At 48.5% G+C, this 23,149-nt stretch overlaps 1 protein-coding gene across 1 annotated transcript; it reads left to right on the top strand.

The window, feature by feature from the left end:
- Positions 1 to 6: 6 nt before the first annotated feature.
- LOC309392764 (vomeronasal type-2 receptor 26-like) lies at positions 7 to 22,505 on the top strand (the record flags this gene model as incomplete). Its single annotated transcript, XM_081954201.1, has 6 exons — positions 7 to 233; positions 680 to 968; positions 12,246 to 13,040; positions 20,376 to 20,588; positions 21,173 to 21,299; positions 21,595 to 22,505. 6 exons carry the CDS (start codon positions 7 to 9, stop codon positions 22,503 to 22,505), a joined length of 2,562 nt encoding a protein of 853 aa, XP_081810327.1.
- Between the last annotated feature and the right edge of the window lie 644 nt (positions 22,506 to 23,149).

Below are 23,149 nucleotides of genomic sequence, written 5' to 3'. Positions count from 1 at the left end.
TGAATGATGGACCTCCTGCTTCTGCTTCTGATGCTGCTGGTGTCCCATCCAGTCTCTGGGAAGCTGAGAATGAAATGCCCGCAGAGTTTGGAGCACCAGGATGGAAAACGACCACAGAGCTTTTACAGCCCAGGAGACCATCTCATCGGTCTAGTCAGCACTGGAGAGGAAACACTGCATACAAACTTGCTTTTCAACGTGGCTCCTTCTCTTCAGTTTGTTTTTCGTGATCCGTAAGTCATTCAGGGTGAGAGAGTTGCACTCCCTCCATTCTAACACTCTCCTTCTTTTCTGTTTTTATTTTTCATCTATTCCTATATTGGAGATTATGTCTAATTTCCTGAATGATTTTGATTTCCATGGCTTCTCTCTTTTGTCTGATTTTGTGAAAGAAACTCAAATCGAAAAATAGGCCTGGAAAAAAAAGCTGAAAGTGCTGCAGATTATTTTCCTCTCTCAGTTCAATCCTTAATTTATCACTTGAATAATGAATTTTATTTAAAGTACGGGTGGAATCAGTTGTAGTTGCCATACCTCAGCCAGTTCCCATATTTGTATAACTGATCATTGCTTTTGGATCAACGTTGGCTTAAGGATCAGTAGGCTTTTGGAGGCTTATATATATATTAAAAAGTATTTGTTGCTGTCCATTATAATAACATATTTTTTTTTACAATAGGGATGATTATGGTTTTCTAGATGCCTTAGTATTTATTTTCGCCATTCAAATGGCTAACAAGAATTCCCAGCTCCTGCACAATCTCACACTGGGCTACAACATCCATGACAACTATTTGAGCACTTTACGCACTTCTGATGCCTTGCTGGACATTCTCTCCACTGGAGAAGCCAATGTCCCCAACTACGGCTGTGGGAGGAAGGAGAACCTTCTGGCTCTTTTTGATGGAGCTATCAGGGAGATCTCCATCCAGATATCAACATTAGGAGGCACCTACAAAGTCCCACAGGTTTGTGTGTGTTTTTCTCCATCTGGTAAAGTGAGGGGTGGGTGGTGGTGGGTGAGCAATAGATGCAATCATGTCTTTTCCATGGAATTCAAGAGCTGCTTTTCTCCATATTAGCAAAAATGACAATATTTTACCCCATTACGTTCATAGTCATGGATTGATTAACATTTTTATCTATTCAAGGTCTGACATTCTTCGACTGCGAGGGTCCCCCCTCTCGCAGGCATGCCCCTTTGCCCTGATGAGGGCCCACCTCGATGAGGGGTTTATTAACCCAGAGAGGTGGAGGAAGCGGGGGATTAGGGGTTTTTTAGTAAAATGTTTTTTAAAGGTTTTAAGGGGTTCCAGGGAGGGGAGGAGGGTTACTTGGCCTTGGGGTATGGACATAGCCAGGTCAACAGGTGGGATCAGGACGGAGGGGAGCGGAGTGGTGGGGGTGGGAGGAAACACCATTCCTACAAGGGGAATTCCAATTGCGACGGTCGTAGGGAGGGGCGGGCGCGAGGACACTAGAAGAACATACAGTCGGTTGGGAGACCGGGGCCGCTGGATACGCCCGGTCGCTTGTACCAACCCCCGCAGTCTAGGTGGACAGGATCGGCAGAGCCTGGGCCTTAGGCTGATGTTATGTAATGCGAGGTCCGTGATTAATAAGGCCCCCCTCATCAGTGACTTGATCACAGAGGGGGAGCCGGACCTCGCAGGAATAACGGAAACCTGGCTGGGCCCGGAGGGGGGGTTGCCCCTCAGGGAAATGTGCCCTCCAGGTTACCGTGTATTCCACCAGCCACGGGCCCAAGGTAGGGGTGGTGGGGTAGCGATAATCATCCGGGAAGATTTGGCACCGAGAGAATTCACTGTGTCACAGATATCTGGTTGTGAGTCTCTGGGCGTGAAATGGGGCCCAGGGAGTCAGCTGGGCCTGTTGATAGTATACCTGGCTCCCCGCCATACATCAACGGCCCTGCCCGGGCTCCTCGAGCGGATCGCGGAGATGGCGGTTGAAACCCCCAAGCTATTAGTGATGGGGGATTTCAACCTGCCATCGACGGGACAGGCATCCGGGGCAGCCCGGGAATTCATGGCTTCCATGACAGCCATGGATCTGACTCAAGTAGTTCAGGACCCCACGCACGAGGGAGGCCACATACTGGATCTTGTGTTTGTCTCCGACCAGTGGACGAGTGATCTGGGAAGAGGGAATTTAGTCATCACGCCCCTGTCATGGTCAGATCACTCACTTCTCCAGCTGGACTTCCCTGGCGCTGCTCCCCACCGCGGGGAGGCGGAACCAGACTATCCCAGATGGTTCCGCCCCAGGCGTCTGATGGAACCAGATAGGTTCCAGGCGGAGCTTGGGCCACCTCCTGCAGACCTGCCCCGCCCCCGGGCAGAGGACCTGGTAGCCACGTGGAATAATGCGGCCGCCGGTGCCTTGGACCGGGTGGCGCCTTTGCGGCCTCTCCGACGGCCACGATCGACCCGGGCCCCCTGGTTTAACGGGGAGCTAAGGGCGATGAAATGCCTTAGGAGACGCCTAGAGAGCAAGTGGAGGTCCTCCCGCTCCGAATCCGACCGAGCACAGGTAAGAGCCTATGTAAGGACTTACCTTGTGGCAATAAGAGTGGCCAAACGTCAGTATTGTGCCACCCTTATAGCGTCCGCAGAGAACCGCCCTGCCGCCCTGTTTCGGGTGACCCGCTCCCTTTTGTCACAGGGGCAGCAGGACCCCCCATTGCTGGGCCGGGCAGAGGAATTTGGAGAGTTCCTGCAGGATAAAATCGATCGGATCCGAAGGGGATGGACCCACCTCAGTGCTCCAGTGGGGACGTCCGAGGCTAGTCTTGAGAGACCATGCTGGGAGGAGTTTGACCCTGTTGTCACCGAAGATTTGGACAGGTTGCGCGGGCGACTGCGAGCCACCACATGTTTATTGGACCCGTGTCCCTCCTGGTTGGTACTGGCCTCCTGGGAGGGCTCACGAGGCTGGCTACTGGGGCTGGTGAACGCTTCGCTGGGTGAGGGCCTTTTACCAACCGCCTTGAAAGAGGCGGTGGTGAGGCCCCTGCTCAAGAAGCCTTCTCTGGACCCAACGGAGCGAGCAAATTACAGTCCTGTCTCCAACCTTCCTTTCTTAGCGAAGGTTGTTGAGAGTGTGGTGGCTCAGCAGTTTCCGCGCCACCTGGAGGAAGCTGATTATCTAGACCCGCGACAGTCCGGCTTCCGACCCGGTCACAGCACGGAGACAGCCTTGGTCGTGTTGGTGGATGATCTCTGGAGGGCAAAGGATGGGGGTTGTTCCTCCATCCTTGTCCTATTAGACCTCTCGGCGGCCTTCAATACCATCGACCATGGTATCCTATTGCGCCGTCTGGAGGGGTTGGGGGTCGGGGGCACCGTATTACGATGGTTCCGCTCCTACCTCTCTGGCCGGACGCAATGTGTGTTGGCAGGAGAGGAGAGGTTGACCGTGAGGCCCCTTATCTGTGGGGTCCCACAGGGGTCGATCCTCTCGCCTCTCCTGTTCAACATATATATGAAGCCGCTGGGCGAGATCATCCGTGGTTTTGGGGTGGGATACCATCTGTACGCTGATGACACTCAGCTGTACATTTCCACCCCAAACCACCCCAACGAGGCTGTTGAAGTGATGTCCCGGTGTCTGGAAGCCGTACGGGTCTGGATGGATGACAACAGGCTCAGGCTCAACCCCTCCAAGACAGAGTGGCTGTGGCTTCCGGCTTCCCGGTTCAACCAGCATATGCCATCGCTGGCCATCGGGGACGATCAATTAGCCCCGGTGGAAGGGGCGCGCAATTTGGGCGTCCTCCTTGATGCCCGGCTGTCTATGGAAGATCACGTGGCAGCCGTGGCGAGGGGGGCGTTCCACCAGGTTCGCCTGGTGCGCCAATTGCGGCCCCTTTTGGACCGGGAGGCCTTGCACACAGTCACTCACGCGCTGGTGACGTCTCGCCTGGACTACTGTAACGCTCTCTACATGGGGCTCCCCTTGAGGTGCACCCGGAGACTGCAGTTGGTCCAGAATGCAGCCGCGCGGGTAATTATGGGGAGATCGAGGTTCTCCCATATAACACCCATCCTGCGCGAGCTGCACTGGCTTCCTGTGGCCTACCGGGTGCGCTTCAAGGTGCTGGTTACCACCTTCAAAGCGCTCCATGGCACAGGGCCTAGTTACCTGCGGGATCGCGTCCTGCCCCATACATCCCTGCGACCCGTCCGCTCACACAGAGAGGGACTACTCTGGGTGCCGTCCTCCAGAGAGTGCCAGAGGGCGACGCCCAGGAGTAGGGCCTTCTCTGTAGTGGGCCCCACCCTTTGGAATGACCTCCCCCCAGACATCAGGACAACAACCGACCTTCGCTCCTTCCGTATGAAGCTGAAAACCTACCTGTTTCGACTAGCTGACCTGGCATAATACTACAACCTCTCCAGCCCAGGGCATTTTTAATTGGTAATTTTAGTTTTTAAGGGTTAATTTCACTGGGGTTTTAACTTTTTTAGGTATTGTAACTTATTTATTTATTCTTACCTCCTCTGTACGCTATATAATACTTTTGTACGTCGCCCCGAGTCCCTGTGGGGAGAGGGGGCGACTAATAAGTTCAAGTAATAAATAATAAATAATAATAAATGTTGAGATTAATCATAAAAGACCTGAAATGCTAGCAATACATTCCCTGGAGAAGACATTCTACCAACTATTTTACTGATCACAAAATATACCTGGTTGTTGGGGCCTCTACTGGCATCTTCATTTCCACATATAAATAATATCCAGTCGGATTGAAGTTGACAATAGTAGCCTTTATCTATCCTAAAAGTGGAATAAAAAGGACTCTAGTAATTATAGGCCAAATAGACTAGCAGATCTTGTGGCTGAAATGTATGCCTGGATCCTCTTAGTTAAACTTGAGAAAAATGCATTCCTTGCAGAAGAAACAGAAGGTTTTAGGTAGTGAATAGCTATATAGATTTTATAAGAAATATTGCATGTCAATAATCTAATATTGGTAACAAATTTGTCTTGAAATATCTAATCTATATCAGCGAAGTAAACACGGTTTTGCTGGCTTTCTAGATGTTAGTGCATTTGTCATAATTAACAGAGAAATATTATATAGGAAATTGATTGTTCTCAAAATGGAGCTCAGCCTGTTGGCCCTGATCCAGGCTATTTCTCCAGGTCCTTGTTTGAGAGGGAGTTTGGGGCTCAATGGAGCAATGAGAAGAAGGATTGATACTTACAAAGGAGGAAGGGAAGGATGCATATTTGAACCCTTGTTATTCTCTCTTCATATTGACAATTTACTTCAACTAATGAAGGATCCAAAAACACATCATAAATAAATGTTATTTCTTTATTTGCCAAAAATTACTAAATTAGTGGACCAGTGAAATGCAGTGCACATAGTTTCCAGTACTTGGATTTTAGAAAGGCTTTGACAAAGTAAACCACCATCTACTTCTTGGTAAGCTAAAAATATATGGGATAGACAGCATCACCCCCAGATGGACTCAGCCTGTGGTCCTCAGTGGAACTACATCTACATGAGGGAAACAAGCAGTGGGAGACCCCAAGGTTCCATTTTAGGCCCAGTACTCTTCAACATCTTCATCAATGGTTTGGATGAGGGATAGATGGGGAACTCATCAAATTTACAGATGACACTAAACTGACCAGAATAGCCAATAGCCCAGAAGATAGGCTCAAGATCCAGATGGATCTAGATGGACTTGAACCCTGGGCCTATCTAACAAAAGGAAATTCAATATAGTGAAAAGTAAAGTAATACAATAGCAGAGTTGGAAGGCACCTTGGAGGTCTTCTAGTCCAACCCCCTGCGTAGGCAGGAAACCCTATACCGTTTCAGACAAATGGCTATCCAACATCTTCTTAAAGATTTCCACAACTTCTGGAGGCAAGCTGTTCCACTGATCAATTGTTCTAACTGTCAGGAAGTTTCTCCTCAGTTCTAAGTTGCTTCTTTCCTTGATTAGTTTCCACCCATTGCTTCTTGTTCTACTCTCAGGTGCCTTGGAAAATAGTTTGACTCCCTCTTCTTTGTGGCAACCCCTGAGTCTTACACTGAGGCTAGAAAAACCAAATGTACAGGTACAGATTAGGTGAAACCTGGTTCAATAGCAGGAACTGTGAGAGGGATCTTGGAATCTTAGTAGACAATCTCTCAAATGTGAGCCAACAATGTGTGGCAGCAGCCAAAAAAGCCACTGCAATCCTAGGCTGCATCAACAGAAGGAGAGAATCCAAATCACGAGACGTATTGGTACCATTTTATGCCTTGATAAAACCACCCTTGGAATAGGGCATTGATGGCGAACCCTTTTGGCACCAAGTGCTCTTGTCAGGGATACAATCTGGAAGAGGAGTTGTACAGTGTGCATGTTGGTCCATACATGTGCACCAGGCAGCTCCTCTTCCAGTTCCTGGCACTGCCGCGCATGTAAAGGCCAGCTGATCGTCGTGCTCACATGCACACAAGAAACCCGGAAGACCAACGGGCAAGGCCACGCGTGCCAGTCAACATGGCTTTGCGTTCCACTTAGCCCAAGCTAAGAAGCTGAGGCAGAGGGCGCCATTTCCCCCCCTGGGGTCTCCGTGCATCCCATTTTTGGCCTCCCCAGCCCCCAGAAGTACTCTGCCGGCCAAAAGCTTTGGTCTTACTTTGCAGCTTCAGTCCATGGGGCTTGCGAAGGTAAGGCGTACACTCAGCCGGTGGGTGGGGTGATTTGGGCAGGGCAGCCTCATGGTCCCACGTGGGCTGGATTAATGGCTTCAGTGGCCTGTATCTGGCCCGTGGGACGTAGTTTGAGGACTCTTGGTATAGGGTCTCCTTCTTGAGCAGGGGGTTGGACTAGAAGACCTCAAAGATCCTTTCCAACCCTTTTATTTTGTTATAAGTTCTGTTATGGGTACATATGTTTAGCATGCTAAATACCTATTGGAACATGCTGATTTACACTGTGATATTATTATACTTACACATTGGATTATATCCTCTGTGAGGAAGACTTGGGTTCTTTTCTGATAATAATTATCTGATAATTAATACCGGTAAATCAAGTTCAAAAGTTATGGTCTTTGGGAAATGACATCCTAGCCATAGATGGTCAGCCAATAGAGCAAGTAAGACCTTTCCTTCCCTGGGGCTGTTTTCTCTGAGACTGAATCTTGTCTCCCTCATCATCAAAGTAGCTCAGTTAGATCAAAGACATGAGTGAAAGTGGTGCTTAAATGAAAACCACAAAGCTCTCCAGCTTCCTCAGCCCCAATTATTGAAGTATATGAGGCCAAGGTTTCCCCCATGTTTTTACATCAATCTGATGTTTGGGGCTTCAAGGAGAAACCACCAGCAGAACCAACCCAATCACAGCCTCCGAGGAGGATCTTGGGGTGGACAAAAGGACACCAGCTGCTGCCCCTCAGAGCTGATTTGGGAATTTACACAATTTCTACTTTGTCTAAAATCAGAAAATATGGGTATTGGCATAAAATTTAATCTATGGAAACTAACAGACTCTGAAAATTGTGGCTGTTAGAACAGACAAAACTTCAATTAAAGACCAATCTTGGATTCTACTACAGACAAATTGTATGAGGAACTGAGGTCTCCCTGTTTCTTGTACAACTGGAGAAGCTAAAAAGATTCCTCCATAAAGAATCTGGGCCTTAGAAGCATTAAAATATGCAGCAATCCTCAAAAATTATAGTAGGCCCTTTATTGGAATAGAATACTTCAGTTGGCATTTGCACATGTTAATCTAATTGAAATAAATTGTAGGGGTGAGATACCGTAACATGACTTACATTGTTTATATATTTTTAATTTATTTATTATTTTCCACTTTTAAAATACAATCTTGCTAATATTCTGTCTTTAATATTTTAAACAATGTCTAATTAACAAATTATTCTAATGCCTTCATGAAAACAAGATTGGATTTATTAAAATATAATATTTTGAACTTAATTTGACCCCAAATATATCACCGCATTCTTCATTGTGCAAGGTTTTTGAATGCAGCTCAGAATCTGATAAGTCCAGTGAAACTCTGAAGACGAAGCTATGGATTATCAGCTTTTATTTCTGCAGAAAGCAAAAGACTGGATGACCTTTTTGTCTCCCACCTTAACAGAGCAGGCTGAGAGAGAAAAAAAGGCATGTGCCAAAAACTTTTCCAAACATCTTATAGCTTGCACAGAACATCATTGCTATAGAAACATAATTTGATATAATTTGACATGATTAACGTCTTTTCTCTGAAAAAAACCCTACAATAACAGCGCTTTCAATGATACAAACACCTTTTTATTGAAAGGTAAACATTTCCCTTTGGCATGCTTTTGATTAATGTGACTTTTGCTGTTGAATGCAAGCTGATAATTTTTCTAACCTTGACTCATACGTTGTAAGTTTGAGAGCAACACATGCAGCACTCAGGTCATCTGTTAGTCCAGGGGTGTCAAACTCAATTTCAATGAGGGCCCCATTGTGGTTGACTTCGGAGGCCATGGTGGGCACGGCCAGCTCCCACTGCTGCTGTGCTCACTCTCCTTGGTTGCCCATGGTATGTGCAGGAGGTCAAAGTATGTGGGTCAGAGGGAGGCCCACTCCCTCTCCTTATGAGACCTAGCTTTGTAACCAAAGCATCCTCAATGATAGGATGGGAGACCACCAGGAGAGGTCAGGAGGAGAGGACAAGGAGATGGTAAAAGGCAACAGGGCTGTTGGTAATCAAGCGCTAAGGCAGGATTTACCTCACATCCTCACCCTCTCTCATTATAATCTCCTTCCTTCCCTTCTTTTTCCTTCCCTCTTCATTCTTTCTTCCCCTCTTTCCTTCTTTTTGCTTCCTTGCTCTCTTCTCCTATTTCTGTCTTTTTCTTTGTCTTTCCTGTCCCTTCTTGGATGCTCCAATGCAAAAGGGGAAACATTCCTTGCCTTGTGATCAAATGCCACTTTTGCTAGTACTTTGTGGCCACTGAAAAGACTGAGAACAAACCAGGCTCAGTTTATTCCATGCTTGCATTTCATGGGCACAGACTACAGGACAGCAAAACTGTCAAAATGATGGCTCTGGTAGTTGATCAGAGCTCCTCTGTTTTTTATGTGCAACAGCTTTAGCATTTAAGAACAGAGCTAAGTTAGTTGCTTTTCTATGAATACATAATGATCCTTGAAAGATCTCTTCTGTTGGGCCCCTGCCATGGTCTAATTCAGACTGGAAATATAGCAAAGGAAACTATTTCCCCAATTGCTTTGTCCTTTTTTCCCCACTGGAGACAGCTGTTTGCAACCCACAAGGAGAGGATACTTTCCTAAGAGCTCAGAATTCAATGATACCAATGTGCCCATGACCACCACCAGATGGATTCGTAACTGGCTGACCAACCGTACTCAACGTGTAGTCCTCAATGGAACTGCATGTACATGGAGGGAGGTATGCAGTGGAGTACCTCAAGGCTCTGTTTTGGGCCCAGTACTCTTCAACATCTTCATCAATGATTTGGATGAGAGAATAAATGGAGAACTCATCAAATTTGCAGATGACACCAAGCTGGCAGGAATAGCCAACACTCCAGGAGATAAAGACACAGAAGGATCTTGAGAAACTTGAACATTGCGCACTAATAAAATGAAATTCAATGGTGAAAAGTGTAAGGTTCTACATTTAGGCAACAAAAATGAAATGCACAGGTACAGTATAGGTGGTACCTTGCTCAACAGTAGTAACTGTGAAAGGGATCTTGGAGTCCTAGTGGACAACCATTTAAATATGAGCCAGCAGTGTGCAGCAGCTGCCAAAAAAGCCAACACAGTTCTAGGCTGCATCAACAGAGGGATAGAACCAAGACTTTATAATGCCTTGGTAAGGCCACACTTGGAATACTGCATTCAGTTTTGGTAGCCACGATGTAGAAAAGATGTGGAGACTCTAGAAAGAGTGCAGAGAAGAGCAACAAAGATGATTAGGGGACTGGAGACTAAAACATAGGAAGAACGGTTGCAGGAACGGGTTATGTCTAATTTAATAGAAAGAAGGACTAGGGGAGACATGATAGCAGTGTTCCAATATCTCAGGGGTTGCCACAAAGAAGAGGGAGTCAAACTATTCTCCAAGGCACCTGAGGGTAGAACAAGAAGCAATAGGTGGAAACTAATCAAGGAGAGAAGCAACTTAGAACTGAGGAGAAACTTCCTGACAGTTAGAACAATTAATCAGTGGAACAGCTTGCCTCCAGAAGTTGTGAATGCCCCAACACTGTAAGTCTTTAAGAAGATGTTGGATAGCCATTTGTCTGAAACGGTATAGGGTTTTCTGCCTGGGCAGGGGGTTGGACTAGAAGACTTCCAAGGTTCCTTCCAACTCTGCTATTGTACTGTATCTCAGGGTGGGGAAGGCCATGGGGGTCCTAGTGATACAAGAGACCCTCAAGGCCTCCCCAACCCACTAAGATACCTCCTGCTTCTCCCTCTCTTCCTGCAACAAGGACTCGCTTACTTTCCAAACCTCTGTCTCCTCTCTTGCTTCTCGGCTTCTTTGCCTTTGAAGAAGGGAGAGGAGAGTTGGCTGGGAAATGCTTTTTGTGCCGAGAATGGAGGCTCCTGGGTGCTATAATATTGTGCAGATTCAGGCACCCATCTTCTTTTGCAGAGTCAGGGATCCAGAAACTTTCATTCTCGGGGGTGGGTGGGGAAAGTGGTTACCTGCAGGTCTCCTGCTCCTCCCCTCCCCCCAACTACTTTCCACTTAGCTACTTAATGAGGCTTCTTTGTCTCAAGGAGCAGCAAATGGGGCCAGACAGAGACAGGCAATCAAAGTGTGTTTGGCAGAGAAAGCATACTTCAGCCAAGGCACCCAAACTGCTGCCAATGGTGTGGGCGACAGCTGAGCCTGCAAATGGGGCCAGACAGAGACAGGGAGGGTAAGAGAGTAATCTAAGTGTGTGTGTGTGTGTGTGTGTGTGTGTGTGTGTGTGTGCGAGAGAGAGAGAGAGAGAGAGAGAGAGAGAGAGAGAGAGAGAGAGAGAGAGAGAGAGAGAGAGAGAGAGAGAGAGAGAGAGAGAGAGAGCGAGCGTGCTTCAGCCAGGGCACCCAAACTGGGGTGGCCGACACCTGAGCAGGGAGGCAGGGTGTGTGTGTGTACTTTCATCCTCATTCAAGCAGCGCCTCTTATTTCCTCCCCAGCACAGTTGGGGCATGCAGGCTGCTGCCACCTAAGCACCATGATTGCCCCCTCCCCAGCCAGCCAGCCAGCCCCACCTGACCTGCTCCCTGCCAGCTCCTGCAAAGCCTCGCCATTCTCCTCCTTCTCTTCTTCTTCGTGTCGTCATCCTCCTCCGCCCAAGTGGCAGTGGGCTCCACAGGAAAGGTTTTCATTTCTGCCCTGGGGCAGAAAACTCTGGTGGGCTGGAATTGAGTGTGAATGGCCTGGCTCTCCAGTGCTTCCTGGGCCAGTTGGAGGCTTCCTTCAGCCTTCACAAATTTGCAGGGCTTGTTTGGGGTTTTTTGCTTCCAGGTTGGTGCAGGAGGCTTTCCAGGGCCAACATGGGGGGAAAAAACACCTGTGCTTTCTGCACCCCATTTTGGCCCTGGAAAGCCTCCTGCACCAACCTGGAAGCAAAAAATAAAAAATAAAACCCCTGCAACTGTTTGAAGGCTGAAGGAAGCCTCCAACTGAGCGAGAAAGCACTGGAGGCCCAGACCATTCACTTCCAGCCCAGCGGAGTTTCCTGCACAATGTGAGCACACACACACACACACACACACACACACACACACACTGCATACTCATGCATCCCTCGCCCTGGCCCTTGGCAACCCACAAGGAGGGGATACTTTCCTAAGAGCTCACAATTCGGGAATAACGGGGGGAAAAACCCTGCGCTTTCCATGCCCCATTTTGGCCCTGGAAAGCCTCCTGCACCAACCTGGAAGCAAAAAAAACCCCCCAAACCCTGCAACTGTTTGAAGGCTGAAGGAAACCTCCAACTGAGCCAGGAACCACTCACTTCCAGCCCACCGGAGTTTCCTGCGCAATGTGAGCACCCCCCCCCCCACTGCATACTCATACCTCCTCCTCCACAAAGGCCCGAAAACCAGCTAGTCGGCAGGAGGGGCGCCTGCATGTGGATGTTAGTGGAGCTGGGCTGGGGTGGCTGGCGTGCTGGGAGAGGACGCTCTGCATGCCACAGGTTCCCCATCACGGCTCTAATCCTTTCAATTCCTTTTCCAGATCAATTATGGAACAGCTTCAGAGGCTCTGAGTGATAAAAGTCGAATCCCCTTTTTCCACCAGATGCTCCCCAAAGAAGGGATCCAGTACCCAGCAATTGTCCCACTGCTCCTCCACTTCAGATGGACCCTGATTGGCCTCTTCGCTTCAGACACAGAGAGTGGAGAGAATTTCATGAGGACTTTTGCTCCTGTGCTTGTCAGGAATGGAATTTGTGTGGTTATATCACAACTGTTCTCACCAACTGGATATACTGCATACCTCAGGGATTCCCTCTCTAAGTGGAGACAAGTCAACGTCTTTGTTCACTTCATGGAATTTGATTCCATTTGGGACAAAATTCTTCCTTTCCATTTAACATTTATGCGTCTCCCAGGACCCATTGAGGGGAAAGTCTGGATCCTCACAAATTTCTCCATGTATGAAATAAACAAGCGCAGACTTCTCAAATACATCCATAGTATTTGGAACTTTAGTTATCTGGGAAAAGAAAGGCCAATGGATTCTGCCTTTAAACCCTTTTTATTTGTGGAAGAAAAGTTTCAAGATCTTTATTTTCATTGTTCTCTTTCAAAGAATGTCTTTTCTGTCAAAGGCCGCAGAAGATGCACCCAGAAAGCCCCACTGGAGACCCAGGAGAAAAGGGACAGAAAAAGCACCCAAAGTGACTATCAATATTACAGTCTCATAAAGACTCTGGCCCAGGCCATGAATGCTGCCTATTCCTCCAGATCGAGGAGGGGAAGGAAGGAGGGAGAAAAGATCTTGGGGTCTCCAAGGCTGCAGCCATGGCAGGTATGGGGGTCCCGATATGGATCCATTAATCTTAGATCCTTTGGAGGAGGAATCCAGAGGAGAAGGAGGGGAAGCATCTCAACAGATCTGGCCAATTTAATTTTTCAGGAAATTAATGGTTCCAAAGAGTAGATACCATGGCATTTTTATATTTAGCACTGCTAATTGGAAAATGCTGTATTCTTTTTAAAATAAATTCCTGTATTTGTGGGTTTGTGATGAGCCTGGTGGAATCCCACCTTCCTTCCGTCCCCATTGCAGGTGGGTCTGTGTGCAGCTGGACAGGCAGCTAAGCCCCCCTATTCTCCTCCAATGAAAGGGAGCCTGGCGTGGATCTGGATGCTTTATTGGGAGAAGAGGGCAAGTGAAACTGAGGAGATGCAAAGAGTGGAAATCAAATAGAAAGACGAGATAGGCAGCATTAACTAACAGCCAGCAAAGAAGCAGCTGGAACCTCTCCAGGGATGCTTCGTGTGAGGGAGGGAGGGGTCTCCGGATGACCAGGGGTCTCGGTCACAACGTCTGCTTCCGTCTTCTCCAAAGGCTGACAGAAAATGGAGTCTGGCTTCAGACCTTATAGTGAGGCTTACCTGTCCCCGGCCACTAGGTGGGGCTAGAGCCGTGATGGCGAACCTAAGGCACGCGTGCCACAAGTGGCACGTGGAGCCATTTGTCAGTTCACCTTTTTAAAAGCTATTTTTCGCCTTCCCCAGGCTCCAGAGGCTTTATAGGAGCCTGGGGAGGGCGAAAAGAGCCCCCCCCGCCCCCCCCCGGAGGCTTCAGGGAACGTCCGGAGGCTTCACTGAAGCCTTCGGAACACTTAAAACCACCCTCCGAGCAACCCGGAAGTGACTTCCGGGTTGCTCGGATGGTCGTTTTAAGCGCTCTGAAGGCTTCAGTGAAGCCTCCGGACGTTCCCTGAACAGGCACGAGACGTGCGTCTCCATCGCCCGGGCCCGGATCGCCTCCGCCGCGCGGCGCCTCAGGCTCGGCGTCCTTGCACCTGGCCTTCACATCGCTGCCGCCGCCGCTGCCACTAGGACGGGCTCGGCCGAAGTGAAGTCCGTCAGGCTTCGGCCGCGCCGCCCTCACCTCCTCCTCCTCCTCTAGCCACGCCATTGCAAGGATTAAGGCGAAAGGGGGGGGCGGGGAAAGCGAAGGGGGCTTTGCATGATTTTTTCGCCTTCCCCAGGCTGCAGAGGCTTTATAGGAGCCTGGGGAGGGCGAAAAGAGCCTCCCCTGCCCCCCCCCCAGAGGCTTCAGGGAACGTCCGGAGGGTTCCCTTACTACATCGCAAGGATTAAGGCGAAAGTGGGGGGGGGACAGGGAAAGCGAAGGGGGCTTTGTTGTCCTCCTTCTCCTTCTCCTCCTTTCCCCCTCCGGCTCGAACGCGGCGCCGGGGTCCGGCAGGCAGCAAACGAGTCGGAGCCTGCCGACTGGAGGAAGAGAGTGAGAGGCGGGTCCTGTGAACGGCGGCAGCAGCGGCGGCAATAGTCGTAACTCGGCGGCGGGCCGCCCCGGCTAGGAGACAAATGAGGGGAAAGGCGGCAGGCAGCCGAGTTACGACTATTGCCGCCGCTGCTGCCGCCGTTCACAGGACCCGCCTCTCACTCTCTTCCTCCAGTCGGCAGGCTCCGACTCGTTTGCTGCCTGCCGGACCCCGGCGCCGCGTTCGAGCCGGAGGGGGAAAGGAGGAGAAGGAGAAGGAGGACAACAAAGCCCCCTTCACTTTCCCCGTCCCCCCCGCCCCGGCTAGGAGACAAATGAGGGGAAAGGCGGCAGGCAGCCGAGTTGCGACTATTGTCGCCGCTGCTGCCGCCGTTCACAAAACCCGCCTCTCACCCTCTTCCTCCAGTCGGCAGGCTCCGACTCGTTCACTGCCTGCCAGGCCCCGGCGCCGCGTTCGAGCCGGAGGGGGAAAGGAGGAGAAGGAGAAGGAGGACAACAAAGCCCCCTTCGCTTTCCCCGTCTCTCCCCCTTTCACCTTAATCCTTGCGATGGCGCGGCTAGAGGAGGAGGAGGAGGCGAGGGCGGCGCGGCCGAAGCCTGACGGACTTCCCTTCGGCCGAGCCCGTCCTAGCGGCGGTGGCAGCAGCGACGGCAGCGATGTGAAGGCCGGGTGCAAGGACGCTTAAAACGACCATCCGAGCAACCCGGAAGTCACTTCCGGGTTGCTCGGAGGGTGGTTTTAAGTGTTCCGAAGGCTTCAGGGAAGCCTCCGGACGTTCCCTGAAGCCTCCGGGGGGGGGCGGGGGAGGCTCTTTTCGCCCTCCCCAGGCTCCTATAAAGCCTCTGGAGCCTGGGGAAGGCGAAAAAATCATGCAAAAATGGGCGCGTTGTGCGCGCATGCGCACTGGAGGCGCGTTGCATTATGGGTGCGGCACGCCCGCACCTGACCCCCCCGCGCTCCCCCCACTTGTGGCACGCGAGCCAAAAAAGGTTCGCCATCGCTGGGCTAGAGCAACAACAGCACAACAGTTACCGTATTTTTTGGAATATAAGAAGCACCTTTTTCCCTCAAAAAAGAGGCTGAAAATCTGGGGGCGTCTTATACATCGAATACAGCATTTTTTGCCTCCCAAAGCCCCTCTCCCTTCACCAAAATGGCCGTCCATACCCTTATGGAGGCTTTCAGAGAGCTCCTGGGGGCTGGGGAGGGCAGTAATGAGCAAAATGGGCCATTGTTTCTCCCCCCAACCCCCAGCAGCACTGTATAAGGCTATGCATGCAATTCTTTTGACAAAAAACGGGCTTGTTTTTTAGAAGAACGGGCCATTTTTTGCTCATTTTTGGGGGGCCCCGGAGCACTCTGCAAGCCCCCCCCCCCAAGGCTATTCATGACTTTAAAAAAGGGGGGGGCGTTTTCACAAAAACAGGCCGTTTTGGGGAGGTTTGCAGAGTGTAAAAACTTTTTTTTCCCCTCTTGGAAAGCTCTTTAACTGGTTGATGAGAATTACATTGATCAAGTGCTTTGCCAGCGGAAACAAAGTCTTAGGTGCTGCAGATTGTCATCGATTTCCATCTCCAACACATGGATAAATACACCTGGAAACATCTACCTACCTACCTACCTACTCTCTCTCTCTCCCTACCTACCTACTGTATTTCTCTCTCTCTTTATTTCTCTCTCTCTATCCCTCTACCTACCTACCCTCTCTCTCTCTCTCCCTCCCTACCTACTGTACTTCTCTCTCTCTCTCTCTCTCTCTCTCTATTTCTCTCTCTCTCTATCCCTTTATCTACCGCCCTACCTCCCTACCTAACTACTCTCTCACTCTCCCTACCTACTGTATTTCTCTCTCTATCTCTTTTTATTTCTCTTTCTATCCCTCTACCTATCCTCTCTCTCTCTATCCCTACCTACCTACTGTATTTCTCTCTCTCTCTCTCTCTCTATTTCTCTCTCTCTATCCCTTTATCTACCGCCCTACCTCCCTACCTAACTACTCTCTCACTCTCCCTACCTACCTACTGTATTTCCCTCTCTTTCTCTCCCTCTACCTACCTACCTACTTTTTTTAAAAAAATTGCCTCTTCAAAACCTTGGTGCGTCTTATACTCTAGTGCATCTTATACTCCGAAAAGTACGGTACATGTTGTGGCATGACAACCTTTATAAATTAGGAGGAGACCCTGAGACCATCTAGCCCAACCCCCTCCTCTCTGCAGGAATCCCAGTTCAAGCTTCTCTGACTGATTTGCTCTCAGACGATCCATGAAGAGGAGACTTAACTTCTCTGCTTTACTGGCTCAGCTCTAAAACAACTCATCCTTTTATCATATTTTCTCTCTCATTCAGCTAAAATCTCCTCTCTTGTAATTGAATTCATTTTTCCACGTCTGGCACTCTGGAATAAGAGTGAGCGGATCTTACACTCGTGTGTAACAGGAGTCAGTTATTAGAAGAGGGCTGTATCCAGTGGTGGCATTCAAAAAGTTTTTCTACTGGTTCTGTGGGCGTGGCTTGGTGGTCATGTGACTTGGTGGGCATGTGACAGTGGGCATGGCTTGGTGGTCATGTGATTGGGTAGGTGTGGCTTAGTGGTCATATGATTGGGTGGGCATGGCCAACATGACATCACTCACGTCAAGGGGTACCTTGCCTGGCCTCTCCTTGCCTCAACAAGATACAATTTCCCTGTCTATTTATTTACTACTACTGAACATCCAAAATACACAATTTAATCCTATGTATAAATGCCATATTTGTACATACATATTACATAGTTTAGTGTGTGTATAGGCACACAAAAGGATACATTATCTACTATATATACTGTATGTGTATGTACACACACACACACAGCTCTTCTAAAACTGTACACATTCAACCTCATTTACTGTGTTTAAACACACTTAGAGTCCACTTTCTGGCACACATTTAACTTTAACTTCTGCACATTAGAACATTACACAGGCCTTCAGATGTTCTTCCCTAGCCTGCACATGACTGTTAGAGCCAGGCGATGTCATGGATTGAGTAAACTGTGGCAAAACTCACTTAACAACGCTCTTGCTTAGCAACCAAAATGTTGGGCTCAATTGTCATACGTCAAAGACTATCTCTGCCTTCCTCTGCATGGCAGCCTTGTCCTAGTAAACTTCTTCCCTTTTCTGTCAATTTTCCTCTCTGTTAGAGGGACCAAAATAATCCAGAGGATATCAGGTCTCTTGCTGGAGCAGAGGGTTGGACTAGATGTCTTCCAAGGTCCCTTCCAATCCTAGATTGCTGTGCTGTTTCAAAGAGTCTTCTGGAACCTTCCTTCCTCTCTTCTTTTTTCCCTCCCTCCCTCCCTCCCTCCCTCCCTTGATGTATGTATATATACATCCATCCACCCATCTATATCTTATTCACTTTCGTTTCCCTCCCCCCTCTCTCTCTTTCTTTCTTTCTTTCTTTCTTTCTTTCTTTCTTTCTTTCTTTCTTTCTTTCTTTCTTTCTTTCTCTCTCTCTCTCTCTCTCTCTCTCTCTCTCTCTCTCTCTCTCTCTCTCCCTTTTCTTTCTTTTTTCTTTTCTTTCTTGTTTCTCCCTTCTTTTTCTTTCTCTCCCTTTCACCCTCTTTCTTTCTTTCTCTTTGTATCCCTTCCTTTCCTCCTTTCAAAGCTAGGAGATCCACCTGAAACAAAAACTCATTTGGATGAAACCAGCCATTACATATACACACTATTTCTCCCTTCCTCCCTCCCTCCCTCCCTCCCTCTTCCAACAATGAGGTGACTCGCCTCATTGTTTGCTTTTAGGGGCAGGCCGATCGCCAAAGTCCTTTCCAAGGGTGCTCTGAGGATCCCCGCCCTCCAAAAAAACTCCAGGTTGCTTCTGGAGGGGACAGGCAGGTGGGCAGCATTCCCCTCTCCCTGGGCGCCTGCAGCCTCGGAGCCTGCAGCAACTCCCGGCCTTTGCACACCTAAGGCAATGAACAACTTCTCACTCACCAGAGGATTTTCTTTAGTGTGGAAGGGCCCAGAGTTGCTCCAAGGCTGCAGGCACCCAGGGGGAGGGGGGGTAATGCTGTCCGTCTTCCCTCTCCCAAAGCAACCTTGGAGGTTTTCAGCTCCTCTGCAGAGGCATTTTTTTAAAGAAAACCCCCCAAAAGCCACAAGATCCAGAGCTGCCAGTCTCCAGTAAGATGTGCATCGCGTGGCCTGGCCCAACCCATCCCCTGCCCCACCCACCACCCCCAAATTGCACCTCATTGTGAGCATCTCTCAGCCATTGTGTGCAGGGAAAAACCTTGCACAGTAAAGAAAAACTTCCCAAGAGTTCGAGAAATTGTTAATTACCTCACACTCATGAGAAGGTTTTCTTTACTCTGCAAGGTTTTTCCCTGCACACAACAGCTGAGAGACGCCTGCAGTGGGGTGCAATTTGGGCCCACCCCTCACCCCAAGGCAAGGCCCATCAACTCAATAAGACTCAATAAGACTCAATAAGCCAAGAGTTGTACCCTCGACCGGCTCCACCGAAGATCCACTTCATTCTTTTTGAGTCGGTCTGCTTTGCCACCCGGTGAACAACTGAGGGAAACCGCTCCTGCCAAGAAGCATCCCCCAACTCCCCATGCCCGACCGTTAAGCCAACCGATGGTTATGCAACCGGAGCCAACTGGGCGCAAAGCTGGGTTGACAATGAGCCTCCGAAGTCTCCCTCCTGCCTGCTTGCCCAGCGTTCGCTCAGCTGCCCCCTCTGATCCCCCGGCTGGATGCAGCCACTCACCGGCGACTGGAAAGTGAGGTCATCCACCGCCTTCTTGTCCAGCACTTGCTCAGAGGCCTCCTACCCTCCAGCTCCCCCCCCCAGCCTCCCCCCCCCAACATCCCCCACTCCTGGGCACAGACACTCACCGGTTCTTTCTTCTTCTGTTTCCAAACTAAGCCCCGGTTGGTTGGTTGGTTAGTTGGTTGGTTGGTTAAAGGGCGTTTGGATCCAAAAGCTCCATCACTGGAGGCTTTTAAGAAGGAGAACTTTTCGGCTGCCAGCTGGCAAAGAAAGCTCTCAGCCATGACCGGCACTGCTGTAGCTCCCGCCGGCTGGGTGGACAAAGGAGCAGGTGGCGGCTGCGGCCTCGGTCTGGCACGAGCTGAGGGCCTGGTCTGGGGAGGTGGGGAGTGGCTCGCCCAGGCAGTTACTGCAACATCATGGCTGGCCAGGTCCCACCCCGTGTGTTGCACCCCCCTCCCAGCTTTCGCCCATGCCTCCATGCCGTTTTTGGGTGTGCAACATGTGGGAGATCCCAGCTGCAGTTTAAACGAGTAAACTAAGGCTCCTAAGTGGGATCGAGCCAGGGGTGGGTTCTGGCTGCCGCTACTGCCGGTTGCTCTGCGCATGCCCAGAAGCCAAAAACAATATGGCTGAAAGAACTGGTTCAGGGGTGTGGCCAGCCTGGGTTACTGCTGGTTCCAGCAACCCAGGCCACCAGGTTACTACCGTTTCAGCCAAACTGGTCCAAACAGGTAGGAACCCACCTCTGATCTGGAGGTGTTTTCCATCAGGATTACAAGGGAGAAGATTAGCCGACAGATTTCTTCTTGATCAACCCATGATTTCTGAGAATCAATCTGTTGTTTTCAAAGAGTTTATGAATAATCTTTTTTCTCTGTTCATTTTATTTGTTATCTGCTCTAAAATGTTCCCTATAATTGACCAACTGTGTCTATTATATTTTCTCTATAGTTTGATAAATTTTTCTCAAACTTTTCATTCACTTATGAAGATTATGGCAGTATTTGTATCCTATTTAACCATATTTGGAGATCAGACAATTGTAGAAGAAAGATTCAATGTGGGATAAGAAACAAACTTTTCTGTTTTTCGAATTCTGGATGTTCCCATTCTAGTTTCATCCCTTTCTGGAGAAGAATGAATTTTGGAATATTTCTGAGATGAAACTGTACTTGGACCAAAATGGACAGATAAGATCAGATCTGGGCATTTCATGCTACTTGGTTCTCCCCAAAGAGGGTGTCAAGGGAGAGACTCTGGCGTATTTTGAAAGACAGAGATTTTCTATCAGACAAGATGCTCTTGCAGGGCTAAAGTTGCTCAATAAGGTGGGATAAATTTTGGTGTCTTTTCTCTGTTTTCCAAAGCCTGAGGTCCCATTTCAAGTGGGCAAAGCCTAGAGTCTCCAGGGTGATTGGCCTTCCATGCCAGTTGGTGTCATCTAATGGAAGTTCTTCAACAGACGGGACCTAAGTGGAGGGGCTTTTCAATGTTTTATGGAAACCTTTCAAGATCGTACTGGTCAGAGGTTTCTTTCTTAATCACAGTTTTATTCTATCTTTTAAAAATCTAATGCAATAAAACTTTCCTAAAATTATTATAGTAAACTTTATTCTCAGTTTTAATATGAATATATCATCATACTTAATTTTTTTTTTCAATTCCATCCCTCTAGACTATTAAGTAGAAAAGTACCTTATTGCAATGTTAAATTCCAAAAGGAAAAGGAAGGAACTAAATGAAGAATCTGCCAGTTGTTCTACCTCCTGCATCTGGTTAGAAGTAGTCAGAGGTTTCATATTTACCTCAGTGAAGACCAGAGGCTACTTGTCTCCATCCATTTCTACCTCCATTTTCCATGGACGGAGAGTCCTAACATCTTTTCTTTGGCATTCCTTGTTTTTCTGCTCAGTCCCTGCCTCAGTCCAAATGTGTGGAAAGTTGTCATCCTGGATTTGTCAAGAGGGCTCGAGAAGGAGAGCCAGTTTGCTGCTATGACTGCATTCCTTGTCCAGAGGGGACCTTCTCCACTCAGGAAGGTGGGTGAGACTGGAGGAAAGGAAGTGGAACTGATTCATTACATACATCAAATAATAAAGTTTGGTTCTGAACATCACACAGGAAATTATTTGGGTCCCAATTCTTCTCTCACTTTCATAGACGATTAAACAAAAATTGATTTTAAAAAAATCTTATACTTCTTACCATCTCTCACTAGAGGTACTAATAAATGTGTCCTAGACAATATCTCCTGGTATCACTTGGTGTCCAAATAAGGTATTTCCTGAAAGGTAAAAGGAGAGAATAGTAAAGGAATATTGTTTTTTTTCTCAGATGCAGGAAAATGCACCAAGTGTCCGGATGACAAATATCCAAATGAGGACAGAATCCAATGTATCCCCAAAGTTATAACCTTCCTGTCTTATGAAGAACATCTGGGCATCATCCTGGTCTCTTTTACCCTGGTCTTGTTCCTAATTGCAGGCCTTGTTTTAATAATCTTCACTAAATACCGAGAAACTGCCATTGTCAAAGCCAACAACCGGGATCTCTCCTACATCCTCCTGGTCTCCCTCCTGCTTTGCTTCTTGTCTCCTTCTCTCTTCATTGGTCAACCAAGGAAAGCCACTTGCTTCCTCCGACAAACGGTCTTCAGCATCATCTTCTCAGTTGCTGTTTCTTCTCTCTTGGCCAAAACCATCACGGTGGTGCTGGCTTTCCTGGCCACAAAACCAGGAAACCGAGTGAAGAGATGGTTGGGGAAGAGCTTGGCCAACTCCATCATCCTTTCTTCTTCTGCTGTCCAAATTATCATCTGCTCCATCTGGCTGGGAGTTTCTCCCCCCTTCCCTGACTCTGACCTCCACTCCCAGCCTGGAGAGATCATCCTGCAATGCAACGAAGGGGCTGTTGTCATGTTTTACGTCACCCTCAGCTACATGGGCTTCCTGGCTGCCATCTGCTTCACGGTGGCTTTTCTGGCCAGGAATCTGCCTGGGGCCTTCAATGAAGCCAAGCTGATCACCTTCAGCATGCTGGTCTTCTGCAGTGTCTGGGTGACTTTTGTGCCCACCTACCTGAGCACCAAAGGGAAATACATGGTGGCTGTTCAGGTCTTCTCCATCCTGGCCTCCAGTGCTGGTCTGCTGGGCTGCATCTTCATCCCCAAGTGCTACATTATCCTTCTGAGGCCAGAGCTGAATACAAAGGAGCATCTCACAGCTAGAACAAATGTAAAAACATGAGAAAAAACACCATGATATTTAAGAATGGTATAATGTCCATTTATTTGAACGAATGCCTGAATTATTTCCACTTAGATAGTATGCAGCAATCAAAGAACATATCTAGATGTTTCCAAATGGGAAATTGTTGAAGGATTTTAATTCTTATAACAGCCTTCCTTTTCACCTCAATAAATCTTGCTAAAGAGAACTCTGTGAAAGTCATTCAGAGGAATTTGTTGTTCACCAACTGCCAATGAATTTGACATCTTTTAAAAAACGTTTTTAAAAAAATGATTCCGATGGACAGCACTAAAAGTGTATGTGTGAGAGAATGAATAGGAAAAGGTAGATTCTATGGGAGCCAAGCTCCAACTACCATGTTATTTGATAATCTCCATGAGAACCATTGGCCATCCCACAAAGCCAGAGAAGGTGGGGGCCTCCCGGTCCTCTTGCTTAGATGTTCTCATCCAAGGAGACCTACTTAGCTCACCTTTTCCATAGTTGCTCCTGCCCTGTTAAAGAAGTTTTCTATGAGATCTACCATCCTGTCTCCATCTCCTTATTGGGTGATAAGGACAGCACAAACATCCATTCTTTTCCCCAGTGCATGGGCCAGGTTGAGACTGGAGTCCAGAAGGTGTGAGTGGAGAAACCCCACA

The sequence above is a fragment of the Natrix helvetica genome (assembly GCF_964273705.1).
Source record: "Natrix helvetica genome assembly, chromosome: 5".
NCBI lineage: Eukaryota > Metazoa > Chordata > Lepidosauria > Squamata > Natricidae > Natrix > Natrix helvetica.
This window is presented reverse-complemented; position numbering and strand designations above follow the sequence as displayed.